Source organism: Lissotriton helveticus, chromosome 3_1 (assembly GCF_964261635.1).
Source record: "Lissotriton helveticus chromosome 3_1, aLisHel1.1, whole genome shotgun sequence".
Classification (NCBI taxonomy): Eukaryota; Metazoa; Chordata; class Amphibia; order Caudata; family Salamandridae; genus Lissotriton; species Lissotriton helveticus.
In genome coordinates, this window is record NC_136061.1 from 538,752,355 (window position 1) to 538,766,273 (window position 13,919).

General features: G+C 44.4%; 1 protein-coding gene across 1 annotated transcript in view; it reads right to left on the reverse strand.

Moving 5' to 3' along the window:
* Window positions 1-13,919, reverse strand: part of STK17B (serine/threonine kinase 17b) — a 189,972-nt gene that overhangs the window by 133,804 nt on the left and 42,249 nt on the right. The window contains exons 2-3 of the mRNA XM_078680419.1: window positions 11,708-11,860; window positions 8,743-8,955 (exon numbers count right to left, since the gene is read on the reverse strand). Of these exons, the coding sequence (XP_078536545.1) occupies window positions 8,743-8,955; window positions 11,708-11,829 (335 nt within the window). The 5' untranslated portion in view covers window positions 11,830-11,860. The remainder of the gene's footprint in view (window positions 1-8,742; window positions 8,956-11,707; window positions 11,861-13,919) is intronic.

Consider the following 13,919-nt stretch of genomic DNA (forward strand, 5'->3'; position numbering starts at 1 on the left):
TATATATGCAAACAGAAACCAGAATTACTGACCCCCACCCGGTGGAGCAAGAACATGCATTAACCTCGGCCAGTAAGCAGGTACTTGAGCAGAAACCTTATAATTCCCTGGCTTCTATTCAGTTGTAATCAAGGTCAGACAGAAGTTTTATGTTAATCAGGACCCTCGTTTCTGCCAAATGGTTCTCTCAGTTTTAAGTACCCCTGGTTCACGTTACCTCACCACCAGGAATCAGGGAACTAGGCCCATCATCAGGCCGGCAATGAATTCACAGCGTTTGTGTCCCGCACCATCCCCAAATCCCGGCTTACTTGTAGGCTCGAAGACTTATTAATAATTTTAACTGTCACAGGCAGCCTCCATTCTTGCCGTCAGGCTCTCTGCGATATTATCTGCCCCCTGGCAGGCGGGGCAAACCCCTACCCTAGACCTGCTCAGGAGAGGGGCGCCTCCGTTGATGTACCCCAGCAAGGCTGCCGAGGCTTGGGAACCCCTTCCGGCAGCAACTCTACACTCCGTCGTAGGTCCGCCTCTTCCCGAAGACGCCAAGCCCAACACTGGGCCTGCGCAGGAGGGAGGACACTTCAGCGCGGGAGGGAGGACACTTCAGCATGACGTCGTCTTCACCGTGAGGAAGCCAAGCCCTCCACTGGCCTTGCGCAGGATGAAGGACACTTCAGAGTGTCGCCACCTTCTCTGTGAGGAAGCCAAGCCCTCCACTCAGCTTGCGCAGGATGAAGGACACTACACTTGGTGCCGCTCCCCCACAGCCAGGTTCTCCTCAACAAGGCGGTCGCCCAATTGCCAATTTCCCCCTCACGCAGAGAGGAAGTCGCAGTGCCCCACCGGAGGAAGCCCCCAGCCTGATGACACGGGGTGAACAACTCTACTCTGGTGCCGCGCCCCTACAGAAATGTTCCAAGGATCAGTGACATGTCAGCCTCCCAGCGCTCCTCAGCACAGGTGATTCCGGGTAGGCATTCGTTGTTTACTACCTTATGGTATCCCCGTCCGTAATGGTTCGCTGGATAAAGAGAGGGGGTGGGCGGTAATATCTTCACAGACTCTACTTGAAAGATGCAGCCAGACAGTGTCCCCAGTTCAGACTCTCCAATCAGCACCACCTCCAGTATTCATTCAGGGATAATTCAGCGGGGGATGACATCCCCCTCTCTCCCTTAATGTGGAGACACCTGAGCCAGATTCAGAAGTATGATATCTAAGGTGGGGTCAGATCGGTAGGTATGGGGGGTAACATCAGAAGCAAGACAGCAACCCCTCAGAGAAGTCAATCCCCTTAGCGCCCTATCCCCCTAACGCAACAGTCTGTCCTCCAGCCAGCCCAACAGTGCACAACATGGCCGCCAAGGTTCGGACCTTATATACCCTAGGCCCAGGTCACTAGAATGGACCGGAAGGTTCTAGATCCCTCTAATACTAATCTATGGGCCAAACTCCGAGGTAAATCTTAGACAGTTGGTAGGCCACCATTTTGTGAGAGAGAATCTTCCTCCATTTTAGAGGAGCACCTGCACTTCATTACAAATAGGTAATAATGAGGCGCCCAGAGACCTAAGGTCAACACCAAAAATTTTTTTACGGTGGACACAAAAAATGGAATGCAAAAAGGGGGGGAAATAAAGAGGGACCACCCAAAAGGCTGACAGGTCTAACAGTCATCTTCCCGAAAAAACGATCTCCCTTATCTATAAGAAACTAATCAATAATAGGGCGGATCTACTTGGGGAACTGAGGGATAAGTGGACATGAGACGGAATAGAATTGGATGATGAAGACTGGCAATCAGCTGTATCCTCCCCAAAAGTGGTCGCTATTCCTGAAAGATTGCGGCTGGTACAGCTAAAGATACTACACATGGTCTATGTCACCGGCTCCCGTCTTGTACAGATGGGGTTGTTGGAAGTTGGACTGTGTAGACGTAAGTGTGGTCTAGTGGGTACATTCTCCCATATCATCTGGGAGTGCCGATACATAGCCGAGTATTGGGGTAAGATTCATAACACTATTCAAGAGGTCACGGGTGTCTCCTTACTACCGGAGGCGCAAAGATACCTTCTTAATATATGGGAACATACTGATCTTAACTCTGCACAGACACAGTGGACCACACTGGGTTATATGATAGCGAAAAGAAATATTGCCCAACAGTGGGGTGCAGAGCTGCCTCCCACCCTTGAGAACTGGCAAAATGACTTCGACTGGAGTATGTTTCGAGAAAAAACTGTGTACATGGCGAGAGGACGTCCCCGAAAATGGGCTTCAATTTGGGATCAGTGGAATAAGTATAGAGGAGAGATTTGTGTACCACCTAGAGATTCTGTTTTTGATGTTCCCCCATCCCCGTGAAGTTTTTGATAAGTATGTACTTTGGTTCTGCTCCCCCCCCCTCTAAAGATGTACTGCAGATTATAACGTGATTCTTCTGTATTATGATTTTTGTTTGATGCCTTGATTCAATAAAAAGAATTATAAAAGAAAAAATACCGGCAGCACAAAAAGTATTTTATTGTCACTGAGGTGGCTTTCCTCTGGGAGATTCGGGGGGGACCCGCCCGAGTCGAAATGTGACGGGAGAATTTGATGGCTGGAATGTGCAACATCTGCTTTCTGGAGCATTTGTTTGGCTGGGAATAATGCGATGCGTGCCGCCTACCCCTCCAACGAAAAGTCGGGATACAAGAAGATCTCACTGCCGTGATATTGAATTGAGCGGCACTAGTGGGCTGTCGGACCACGCACCAATCGTGTTATTGAGGAGTCTGGCAACGATGGGTCTAGCCAGTGCGCTGGGTGGGGGTCTTGGACCTAGTGGTTGGTGAAGACCACTCAAAGGCGGTTGCAAAGAGGGATCTCAACATTTTCTCCACATAGTCTTTCCGCCGGTCAAACGTGGTGGATTCCAGGACCCCAATGATGCGGCGGTTATTGTGCCGAGAGCGCGCCTTAAATTCTTTATTGCGGTATTGGATTCTACTAACTATCCCCGTCACCTCCCATAGGATTCATAGTTATACATTTTACTTAGATATTGTTCAATGGGTTGTGGGATAGTTACACTCCAACTGTTTTTCTGTCTCGGATGGCACATCAACTCAGTCCATAGAACCTCGGGGTCCAGAAAACCAAATCCTGGGCTGTGTTCTAGAGGATGATCTAGAAAACATACCGGTCCTTTAAATAGGAGATTAATGAATATCTGTACTCTAGACAGAAGGTATGTAGGCAGACGTCTGGTACCAGCCTATCAAAAGTGCCTCAACATTGACTGCATGTGTGAGTACCCAGATGCATATACTTGGCATTTCCTGTTTTCTTTTGCGAGACAGTCTAGGTGTCAACCACTACTTTAACAATACTTCATCAGAATTCCATGATCCAATTTCTATTTGTGTATGACCTGCAGAACGAGACTAGAAGTGTGTGAGACCCCTGAAATTATTTCTACAACTCAGTATATGTTTTAATAGACCCAAGTGCCATTTCAGGTGTTCCAAAAGCAATGACTGCATTGTTTCATCAAATAGCATGTTATCGTGATTGCCTCCATTCATATCATCTCTGCTGTACAGGTGACAGCAGAAACCATTTAAAAAGCACACTTATATGCAGGGTGAAACTGTGTTCAATCACATTTATCCTGTTTCAAGATATTTGTTAGACCCAACAGCATTAGGATGGTCCTCCCCTCCCCCCCAACGTTTTGCCTTCCTCTCCTGCTTTTTCCAACCTTATTTTTCCCAGTATTAGGATTCTGTGCACTTTACCACAGCTAACCAGTGCTAAAGCGCCTGTGCATCTCTTCCCTAAACATGGTAATATTGGTCTATCCCCACTTGGCATTTTTAATTTATTTATAAGTCCCTAGTAAAGTGCACCCCATGTGCCCAGGGCATGTAAATTACATGCTATCAGTGGACCTGCAGCTCTTATTGTGCCAACCACTTAACAAGTCCTCCAATCATGGCTCACGCTTGCCATTGCAGAGTCTGTGTGGTTAGTTTACACAGGCGGATCGACTTGGCAAAATAAGCTTTTTTCCAGGCCCAAACCTCCCTTTTTATATGCATAAATCACCCCTAATGTAGCCCCGGGAGGTTGCATTCTGCTATCTAAAAGGCAGGCCATGTACTTTTAAGTTTTACTGGTAGTGAAAAACTCAAATTTGTTTTTCACTACTGCAAAGCTTATATCTCCCGTAGGATAACATTGGGATTACCTTATTATATTTTATAAGAGTCATTTCCAACTGGGAAGATATAACAGTTTAAGTTTAGTGTGTCTGGAATCACATTTTAAAATCCAAACTCATGGTAAAGTCAGATTTTAAATTGAAATTCTAAAAATGCCACTATTAGAAAGATGGTATTTTCTTACTTTAGCCATTTGGGGCCTGCTCTCTGATCACATGTCTGGGGTGGGTGACAGGTGGGCTTGTGTAGTGCCCCAAGGCAACCACACACAATGGGAGCTTGGGTGTGACTTGAGCCATCCCGGCAGGATGGGAGGGAGTAGCTGGACCCAGCCTCACATCTGAATAGACTGTGTCCTGTACCCACACAAAGGGCTGCATATCCCCTGGAGTGAGTCTGGAGCCAGGGCCAGAAATGAGGACCTCTAGCACTTCAAAGACCTTTCTTTGAAGTCTCCCCCCACTTCAAAGACACAACTGGGTATAAGTACTGGACCTCTGCCATCACCACTTCAGTACACTTCTAGACCTGTGAATAATATGCCAGGAAGAACTGCTGTACTTCTGAAGGACTGCCACTCCTCTGGATTGTTGCTTTGCTGGCCTCCTGCTTTGCTGTGCTGACCTGCTGGCCTCCTGTCTGGGTGAAAATGACTGGACCTGCATCACTTCACCCCAGAACCCAGAGTGACTCCAAGGGCTAGCTAGCAGGCCTCCTGATCTGAAGTCTCAGGGACACCAACCACGGCACCTGGACTCTGCCATCTATAAGTCTACCCTGCAAAATGGTGCCACCCCAGTCTTGAATCCCTCTGAAGTGGGCTTAAGGTACTTGCCATCAGAACTGAAGCATCTCCCCAGCTCAACAACGGATCCCCGAGCCGAAGCATTGTCGCTGTTGCGTGGACTGGAACAGTCGCAAAAGAACCGCATTACAGCAGCCTCCTGCATCTGGGACAAATGCATCACCTTCTGAACCTCCACTAAGCAAGGCCAGCCCGCACTCCATAACAGTCGGCCTGAACTTGTGACTCTGCCCTGGTCCGGCACAATCAGGTATATCAAATAGCGCCTTTTGCTTCAAAGCCCTATATTACCTGAAAACTTTGATATTCAATATCCCCAGTACTGATTGGATTTTGGTCGTTTTGGTCTTGTTTTATGTATTAAATTCTGCTTTATTTTTCTAGCCTGGTGTGGGATCTTTTTGCGTGGTATTTTTACTGCGTTACTGTTTGAAATGTTGCACAAATACTCTACACATTGCCTCTAAGTTAAGCCTGACTGCTCTGTGCCAAGCTACTAGAGGGTGAGCACAGATTAATTTAGGGTTTACCTGCCTCCTACCCTGACTAGGACTGTGGTTGCTACTTGAACAGGGCTCATACAGCAGTCAACCAATATCCCAATTTCTAACAATATTAATCATGCAAACTTTCCAACCGTTATGAAGGAATACATAGTTCTTGAATTATTTGGAAAAAGTTCTTTAGAATGCACCCCTGCAAGGTCCTCTAAACGGTGGCTTCTGCAAACAATAAATCTCAACCTGCCCCCCGAAGTGTGTGCCCACTTAATGTTGAGCAATCACTGAAGGAGTGTCTTATGCCATATGCATATAGGACAAATGAAAGGGAAATCTGCAGCAATCTCATCAACATCCTTATGAGTCTTACACTAAGATATCTGATTGAGAGAAAATGCCATGACCCTATCCTACCAACTGCTCTCTTAGGAACTGAACTAGACCTCTTGAGATTCACAATGAAGTCTAACTGATTTGTACCCTTCCAAAATTGATTAAATAAAATAATCTTCGAGAGGCTTTCTCAGGCTCTACTAGTATTAACACATTTAGACCATATTGGAACTTAGGCTAGGGTTAGCGATCTGGGAGAACCTAGGAGTGTGTGCATAGCTGGGCTGGATTTTTGGGAAGTTATTAACATGGCATGGATTAAGAAGAGTCGAGGTGCCAAAGTCATGGTTTCTTGTTTACTGGCAGTTTTGATTTATTAACCAGGATATGCATCATGTAAACGGCAAGTTTTCGAGGAATGGACAATTTGTTACCTGAATGTCTTTACCACCATTTACCATCCATGACTTCCAAAATAATTAGTAAAACCTTTTTTTTCTTGTTAAACACACTTGGTAAATATTTTGGTTAATATTATCGCCTCAGGAATTTGAAGCCAATAGAGGAACAAAATAAGTCAGAGCAGAACAACTTAAGTAGCAAATAAAGATAAATGGTACTAAAAACGTGATTAAAGGCAAATCATATTGCATATTCAGTGGCATAATGTAGCTATTAGGAAATGTTAACATGGATTATGTATTGCTACTAAATAGATCCCAAAGCTTTAGGAAATAGATGTTTCTAATAAAAGATAACTATACACGTTTAGCTGACACTATTTAAATTGTTACTTACCAACAATTATTTATTTCTGGCATGGAAGCACAGAAAAATAATTGTATTAAAATGCCATTCCTACTTATGACAGTAAAATAGTTTGTGTTAGCCATACACTGCACTCCGTGAATACAACTGCATCTACACACTTATTGTGATAAAAGATGGGCCTCTTTAATTCTGAACACACCACAGCTTTTTTCCTGGATCCACACTTTGGGGCTTATAAAGGCAATTCTTTTCGTAACAAGCATTTTCAAATATCTGCTTCATCTTTTTCACCTGATATTTTCCATTCGTTCAAGAATACGCTGTTGCTTATGTCTAAGGCTTTGACATTGGAATATGTGCAGATTTTTAATCACAGTCAGTGCCGTTTACTATTCTTTCTTTAATATCTAGATTAAATCGGTCAAACTTCAAGACGGAGGTTAAATTTAGAAACTGAAACTTGAAACACCAGCTAGATGTTTGAAATTAGCCACGACTGATTCAGCTTTAAGCAGCCAAAGTGTTCCGGTTTGGTTCAGGGATAACGCACATTTTACAGCTGACAGAGACGCGTGTTAATATGACATCTTGAATATACTAGTCATACTTTAAAAGGAATTTCCTAGGGACGAATGAAGCCATGAAAAACGTTCCTTGAGGGCCTCCGTTCAGAAACAAAGTATTTTTAACAGTGAAAGTAACTTGTGAAGCCTACTTATGGAGAGTTACGGAATTATCCTTAAAATCTTAACACAGTAAACGTTTCAGCGTCTTGAATGGCTACCTCTTCTAGAGCAGACGTCTGATTACTTTGCTCATTTAAATCATACCACCAGCCTGTAAACTGACTCATGTTTGACTGAAAACACGTTGTGTACACCAGCCACGGAAATTATTTCAACGAGTCCATGGGAGAGGGCTATTGGCTCGAAAGGCCGGCAGGTGACGATTTAGCGGTCTTCAACCCTCGAATTGTTGGCGAGCTGAGTTTCTAGCCATTTCGAGGTCATGGTTTCACCCAAATTAACGAAAAAATTAACCACGTGAAACTGTGTCTGGTGCCATGTGGCAATTCGTGACACATTTATGAGTGATGCACACTTCTTGGGGTTGTAGGGAAAAATTATACTATTCGCAAAAGAAACCACTAGGTGGCAGAACGATACCGCGTTGTGTGCTAATCTACAAAAGATTAACTAGAGAAAATCAAACAACATTGCATGGCAAAACCGCAGGCTAAAGCCAGCCCCTGATGAAGACTTCATCTCACGGACCACGTAGCCATATCACAATTACAATGTAAGATTGTAGAAAAAAATGTCAATCACATGCGTGGGTTCAAAAGAACCGGAAATAAACTCAACTAAGAGAGCATTTAGTTCTCAAGAACCCTGCATTTTGGCTCAACTTTTTTTGTTCAATTTACAGGAGGGTAATGTGTCGCTATGGCGCAGCACACTAGTACTCTCCATATGCACTGTTTATCCAGGGGCAATCAGTCTAGAAGGATGGCGGAGCTTTAACTTATCTTTCACTTCATAAACTTACTGGCTTCTGAAATTCTGCGTGGTTTTAGAAAAGTATAGTGCATCACTGTTATAAACAAGGCTAATAATGACAGCGTAATCACCTTTTCTGTAGGGTTTCGGCTCTAATTGGATAAAATCCACCCACTGATGTAAATGACAGAACCGTTCTGAAATAAAATTAAAAAAATTAAAAAAAACAAGGGGAACTGACGGGCCAAAACGTAAAACACTGCTTGGAGAGTTTCGACAGAAAATGAAGGACACCAAACGCAGGAACCTGTCAGAAAGACAAAAACTATAAACTCAGAACGAAAACATCTGAACATTTCAATTGAGGAAAGATCTAGAACCAGAATTTGTCCTGGAGGCTGACCAGCAAAGCAGTGGTGGGTGTTGTAATACGGTAACTACTTAGCTGTGGGTGTCAGTGTTCAATATTCTGGAATAGATGTGGATCATAGCGGGCAGACACCATCGGCACACCCAATGGTTCAAGACAGAGAATTCAAGAGAGAATCTTTTTATGTTTGGCGCCTGTACATTCTGCAGTAAACTAGATATGTTCTTATTAAAATACACACAGACACACTTACTATTCAAGTACTAAGATGATTTCATTAGTAGTTTCATAAATTTCATGGAGATCAGCAATTCTTAAACTCGGCTTTGCCAACTCGAGTACCGCAATTTCATGGATAATCTCCGCTCTGCAATCTTGACCTCTTCTTCTCTTCTTTAAAAATTTTGCTGCATATTCCCGCCCACTACATTTTTCAAAGCACTTTCGAACTACTGCAAATTTTCCTCTGCAGAAAGAGAAAGTAGAAATTCAAAATTGAAGAAAAGATAGACAAACTGTACTTTTCAAACAGCGAAAGAAGGGTAACGGTAGTGTAATAAATATTATTTATATAATACGAACCATAAAGTGAATTCCCTCTTTTACAAATTTTAATCAACAATTGAAAAATAAAAGGTGGAATTAGCCCAACAAAATTAAATTCCTTTACACTGAAGAATATGTTAAAGGGACCAACATTCACAGAACTATTGCTAGAGGTCATTAATGGACACACCAGTCACTGGGTTCGAGGCTCACAAGATGGACATGGCGATTTATGGGAAATGGCAGTGTACACAAATCCACCCACCATACAATTGTGATAGAAGAAGTTATTCATCTTGGGAATCGCTCTTTCTGGTGAAGTGCCTTTCAACCGCAAATTCCTCAACTTGTTAATACTCCCAGGTGTCAGACTGGATCCAGACTCTTGTCCAGCTATTTCTTTGCATGTCAGTAGATGGCATGGAGCGGCTCCTTGCCAGATTTGCGCCACCCCAAATGTAACATTGAGGCCCCTACATGGTCACCAAATAATTTTCTATCTGTCCGTGCAGTCAGTCCCAGAGCCTTAGTATTTAGATTGTGCAGCTTTCCAATATGGATTCTTTTAATGAAATGTGGGTTTTTATAGAGCGCGTGTTTGCCGTGGCGTCTTCGTGCTAGCTGTCCAGGTTCTGTGCAAGGAGCCGAGCTAATCAGCTAAACTTTTGAGAGAACAGCCATGTCTTTAATGCCTTACTGAACATTAACAGATTAATTAGTTTCCAGAGATTAATGGGCATCGTGTACCATAGTTTTGGGGCCAGATGTAGAAAACTTCTGCCACCCCACTTTAATGCTTTTATCCTTAGAACCACCAGCAGAGAGGCGGTTACAGATCTAAGCTCTCGTTGTGGTGTGTAGCGTCTGATGTGCGAGTTAAGGTAGGCTGAGCCAGCCCTATACAGTCTTATGCAGAATGCTCATAGATAGCTGTGAATTATCATCATCATCAGCAGCATCAGTCGGTAAATGTAAAGGCAGCCTCTTTAAAATTGAATATGATCAGGAGCGAGGAGGTTCCAATTTCGATGGAGGTCACTGCGGATTTCCTGCTTTGTCCAAAAGGACTATTGGCCCCCCTCCCGGCATCATTGGTGCGGCATCAATGCTCAGGTTGGTAATGTTGTGGCGCTGTAATGGGCTTCAGGGTTGATGCCAGCACCGTAATCAGGGCTGACCCCAGGATGGTTGGGGGCAAGGTCAAGGAGCAGTCAGCAGCGAGGAAAAATTTGTTTTGACACCTGGGGCTATTTACATGTTAAGGAATCTGTAGTTTGAAGTATCCATTAGGACTCCGGTTAGGGCCAGTGCTTAATTTGTAAATGAATAAGTGCTGGGGCCCAAAGCTTTGTTCAGAAACTCTTAGCCGGAGCTACTGAATGCTGTGGGAGCCAAATACGCAGGCTGCATAGGCTTGCTTCCACCTCACACCTCTTTAATCCACTAACAGACACTCCCTTTCACTTTATCACCCTCTAGCAGGTTTTTTTATCTCTCCGTCCTCCCATTGTTATTACGCCTCTCTCTTCCTCCTTCTTTCCCCCTTCTGTGTTTTTTCTCTTTAGGTCTGTGACAAAGTCTGATGAGCAAAAATAAGTTCTGCCACCCAATAAGCCCTACAATACCGAAAATATTGAGTTAATTTTTTTAACGAGACAAAGAGCTACTGGTTATGTGCTGCACCCAAGGGCACGAGGAAAAGGTTCATACAATTTAACAGCTGAACCCAACAAACCACAATTCTTAAAACAATTAAAATAATCTGTGATAGTTATTGACTCCAGAAAAGAGTTTAAAGAGTGAATTCCTACTTCAAATACCAAAGACACGAGCTGTCCAATTCCTCTCTTACGCTAAAAAGATAAATATACACATCTAATATGTTGGTGTTTACTTTGGCAGACAGGTTGTGAATAAAACACGTTAAGCAAGAAAGTCTCAAAGTACGTCGCCCTTAGTAGGCAAAAGAGCAAGTTTTGCCAAGTGCATTTTTTTTAGTATAGTCAAACTTTCACTACTCGGTGGCACACTGCCCTATTCTTTCTGTACCCAGAACCCATCACTCAGCACTTCTGAACTACACTAATGCATTCACTGGAGCATGTTAGGCGAAGTGTTCGTAATTTCATATCAAAGAAACAGTGAGAAGTTATCCCATAATCCACAGAGCTATCCCTAAACAAAAGCCACAGTGTCACCGCAAGAAACTACCACTGTTTTAATGTTTTCCTGTTTTACCAGTAAATTACCTCAGAATTACACCTGCCAACATTCAGAAATAAATATGGTTCCAACTAGAAGAATCAAAGGCAACGCAAGCCAAGTAAAGTAAAGTTATTTCTTGGTACGAGGCAGTGAACTATAAAATACTAGCAAAATCACAATTGAGATCTGTGAACTGCAAGCCTACACTGCTGCCTAAACATTCAGAAGACTTTAAAAACCATACGCCATTATCGTGTGGTGTTTAGAATTTCCTAGATCACCTGAATGTTGCTGCTGATTATTTACATAATTTTTCACTCCCTCAATTTGTACGGAGCAACTTAATCAGCAAATTAATAAATAAATGAAAATCCACTGAATTGGGTGGGCGGGCGGAGGCCTAAGTTTAGCATTGGAATTTTCACTGCAGTGTCATATATACTCCTCCTGGCAGCAATATTTCTTACCTTCCTAATTCCTTATCAGAAACTGTGTACGTGTTCTGAAAGTTTTCAGTCTTGATTGGAGTACGGATAGTGGTGGACAGGAAACCTGGAGGGACTCTACTTTCAGACTTCCTTCGAGACATCGCGTTTTCAGCAGTAGTTTGCTTATTTCACCTGACAAGGGAGCGAAACATTAGAGCCATTAAATCGCGTCACAGCTAATGTCTTCCGGTTTGGTGCAAGCACAAGCTTCATCTGAAAACAAACACTGGCAATGCCAACAGGTCTGGGTTAAATACGACACCATATGCAAACACAGACTTTCAGAATGAAGTTGCCATACAATAAAACATTGAACAAGACAACCTCTGGCAGGGCTTTTAGTGGTGGTGTGGAACTGGTAGTGGTACTGTTGTTGGCGGTGGCAACAGGACTGTGGTACAGCTGACTGTTAGTGCACCCGAAGCACTGTAGCCAGGCATGTTTCCATTTACTGCAGAAATCTGAGAGGGGCGAAAATCTTCTGAAATGACCAGCTGCATTCGGAGCGATAAATAATGGAATACAGCACAGATTTGTTCAGCAGTATAGCAAGGTCTCGAGGGTCTTACATGGTGGCACCAAAGAGCTCCTACAGCTCGGTTTAAACTTGCTCCTCTCACTTTTCACAAGCTTGAAGCCGCATTCAGGTCCAGGATCTCAGTTACTCATGCAACAAGCATTTACAATGCAACGGTCTCGCCTTTTTTAAAAGTTGGAGCTATTGGCATTGTAAATGACAAACTTTATTTATGTGTTGGTTTTGAAAACAGATAAATAAATGGCATTGTCATTTACAATGCCAATAGCTTAATCTCTCGCAAATGCGACACCTATTGCATTTGTGCACACACACACACACACACACAGCCACACACACGCAGAGCCACACACAGAGCCACACACAGAGCCACACACAGAGCCACACACACAGAGCCACACACACAGAGCCACACACACAGAGCCACACACACAGAGCCACACACACACACACAGAGCCACACACAGTACACACAAACACACACACACACACAGAGCCACACACAGAGCCACACACAGAGCCACACACAGAGCCACACACTGCTCTTTCTTCACCTGGTCTCAGCTGTCTTGAAGGCCCCGACAGGAGTGTAGAGGGTGCGAGTTAAGGAACTTGCTTGCTTTCCAGAACATCCGCTACATCCCATAGTTCCTTTGCATGAAGAGGAGACTGGTACAAGATTATGGGTGGGTCAAGAGGTCTGCCCAAATGATGCAATGTCACTTCCGCTTTGCCTGACATTTGACTCCGTCGCCATCCTTCTCTTAAAGTTTCCAGGGACGGATAAAGACCCCACCCTCGGCAGTGATATTTTGCCCTTGACAGAGCCCGTGAAAGCCCGAGGAATCCAGAGGGAGCTTGAAGAACTCGGGTCTGGATGAACGGCCTAGAGGTCACAGTCTTTGGCCTGGCAATTGCGGGTCTCCATCCCTAGACACGGGCAGGGGTTCTTGTGCCCCGAGAGAGGATGTGAGCCTGCAGTATGGAGCGGGGAGGGGAGGATTTGCAGGCAGGGGGGGAGGGTCACAGGACTACTATTGTGCAACCAGAAGCCTTATTCAGTGAGAGGAAGCCCCTCCCGCAGGGGTTTATTGTGCTCAGGTCGGAGGCCGGATACCTGCTCCATAATGAGATCTCGGGGAAGGGGTCGCGCTCTCTGAATCAGTGGCCCCATACAGAATGTGGAGAGGGGACGGATACTCCCACATCGCCCAGGTGTCCGTCACAGGCCTTGGAAGGCATGAGCCCAGCCCCATGAAATGGAGGAACCCTTGCACTGCAGTGGCAGCATGACGCCCCTGCTAGGAGTATCCATGGATAATTCTGGTTAAAGCTGTAATGAGAATGCTCGGGGTGTATGTAATTAGTAGTTACGATTTAGCCATCATAACTTTAGCTTTGAGTAAATTACCTACTTTACTGAGTGCGGGATTTGTTTGGTTGGTGATATAAATGAAAATCTGTTAGGAATCAGTTTTGACAATTAGTTTGCCGGTTACATTTAAAAATAAATAAATACATTGTCTGATGGGCTAGGCCGTGAAAAGGCAGCAGGCCCAAGGTCTCGACCTCACAAGAGCTCGAGTATAGCCTCGCTCTCCTAAACGCCGACGGGCGGGCCGTTGTGAGGGGCACCAGACCTCGCGGACAGGT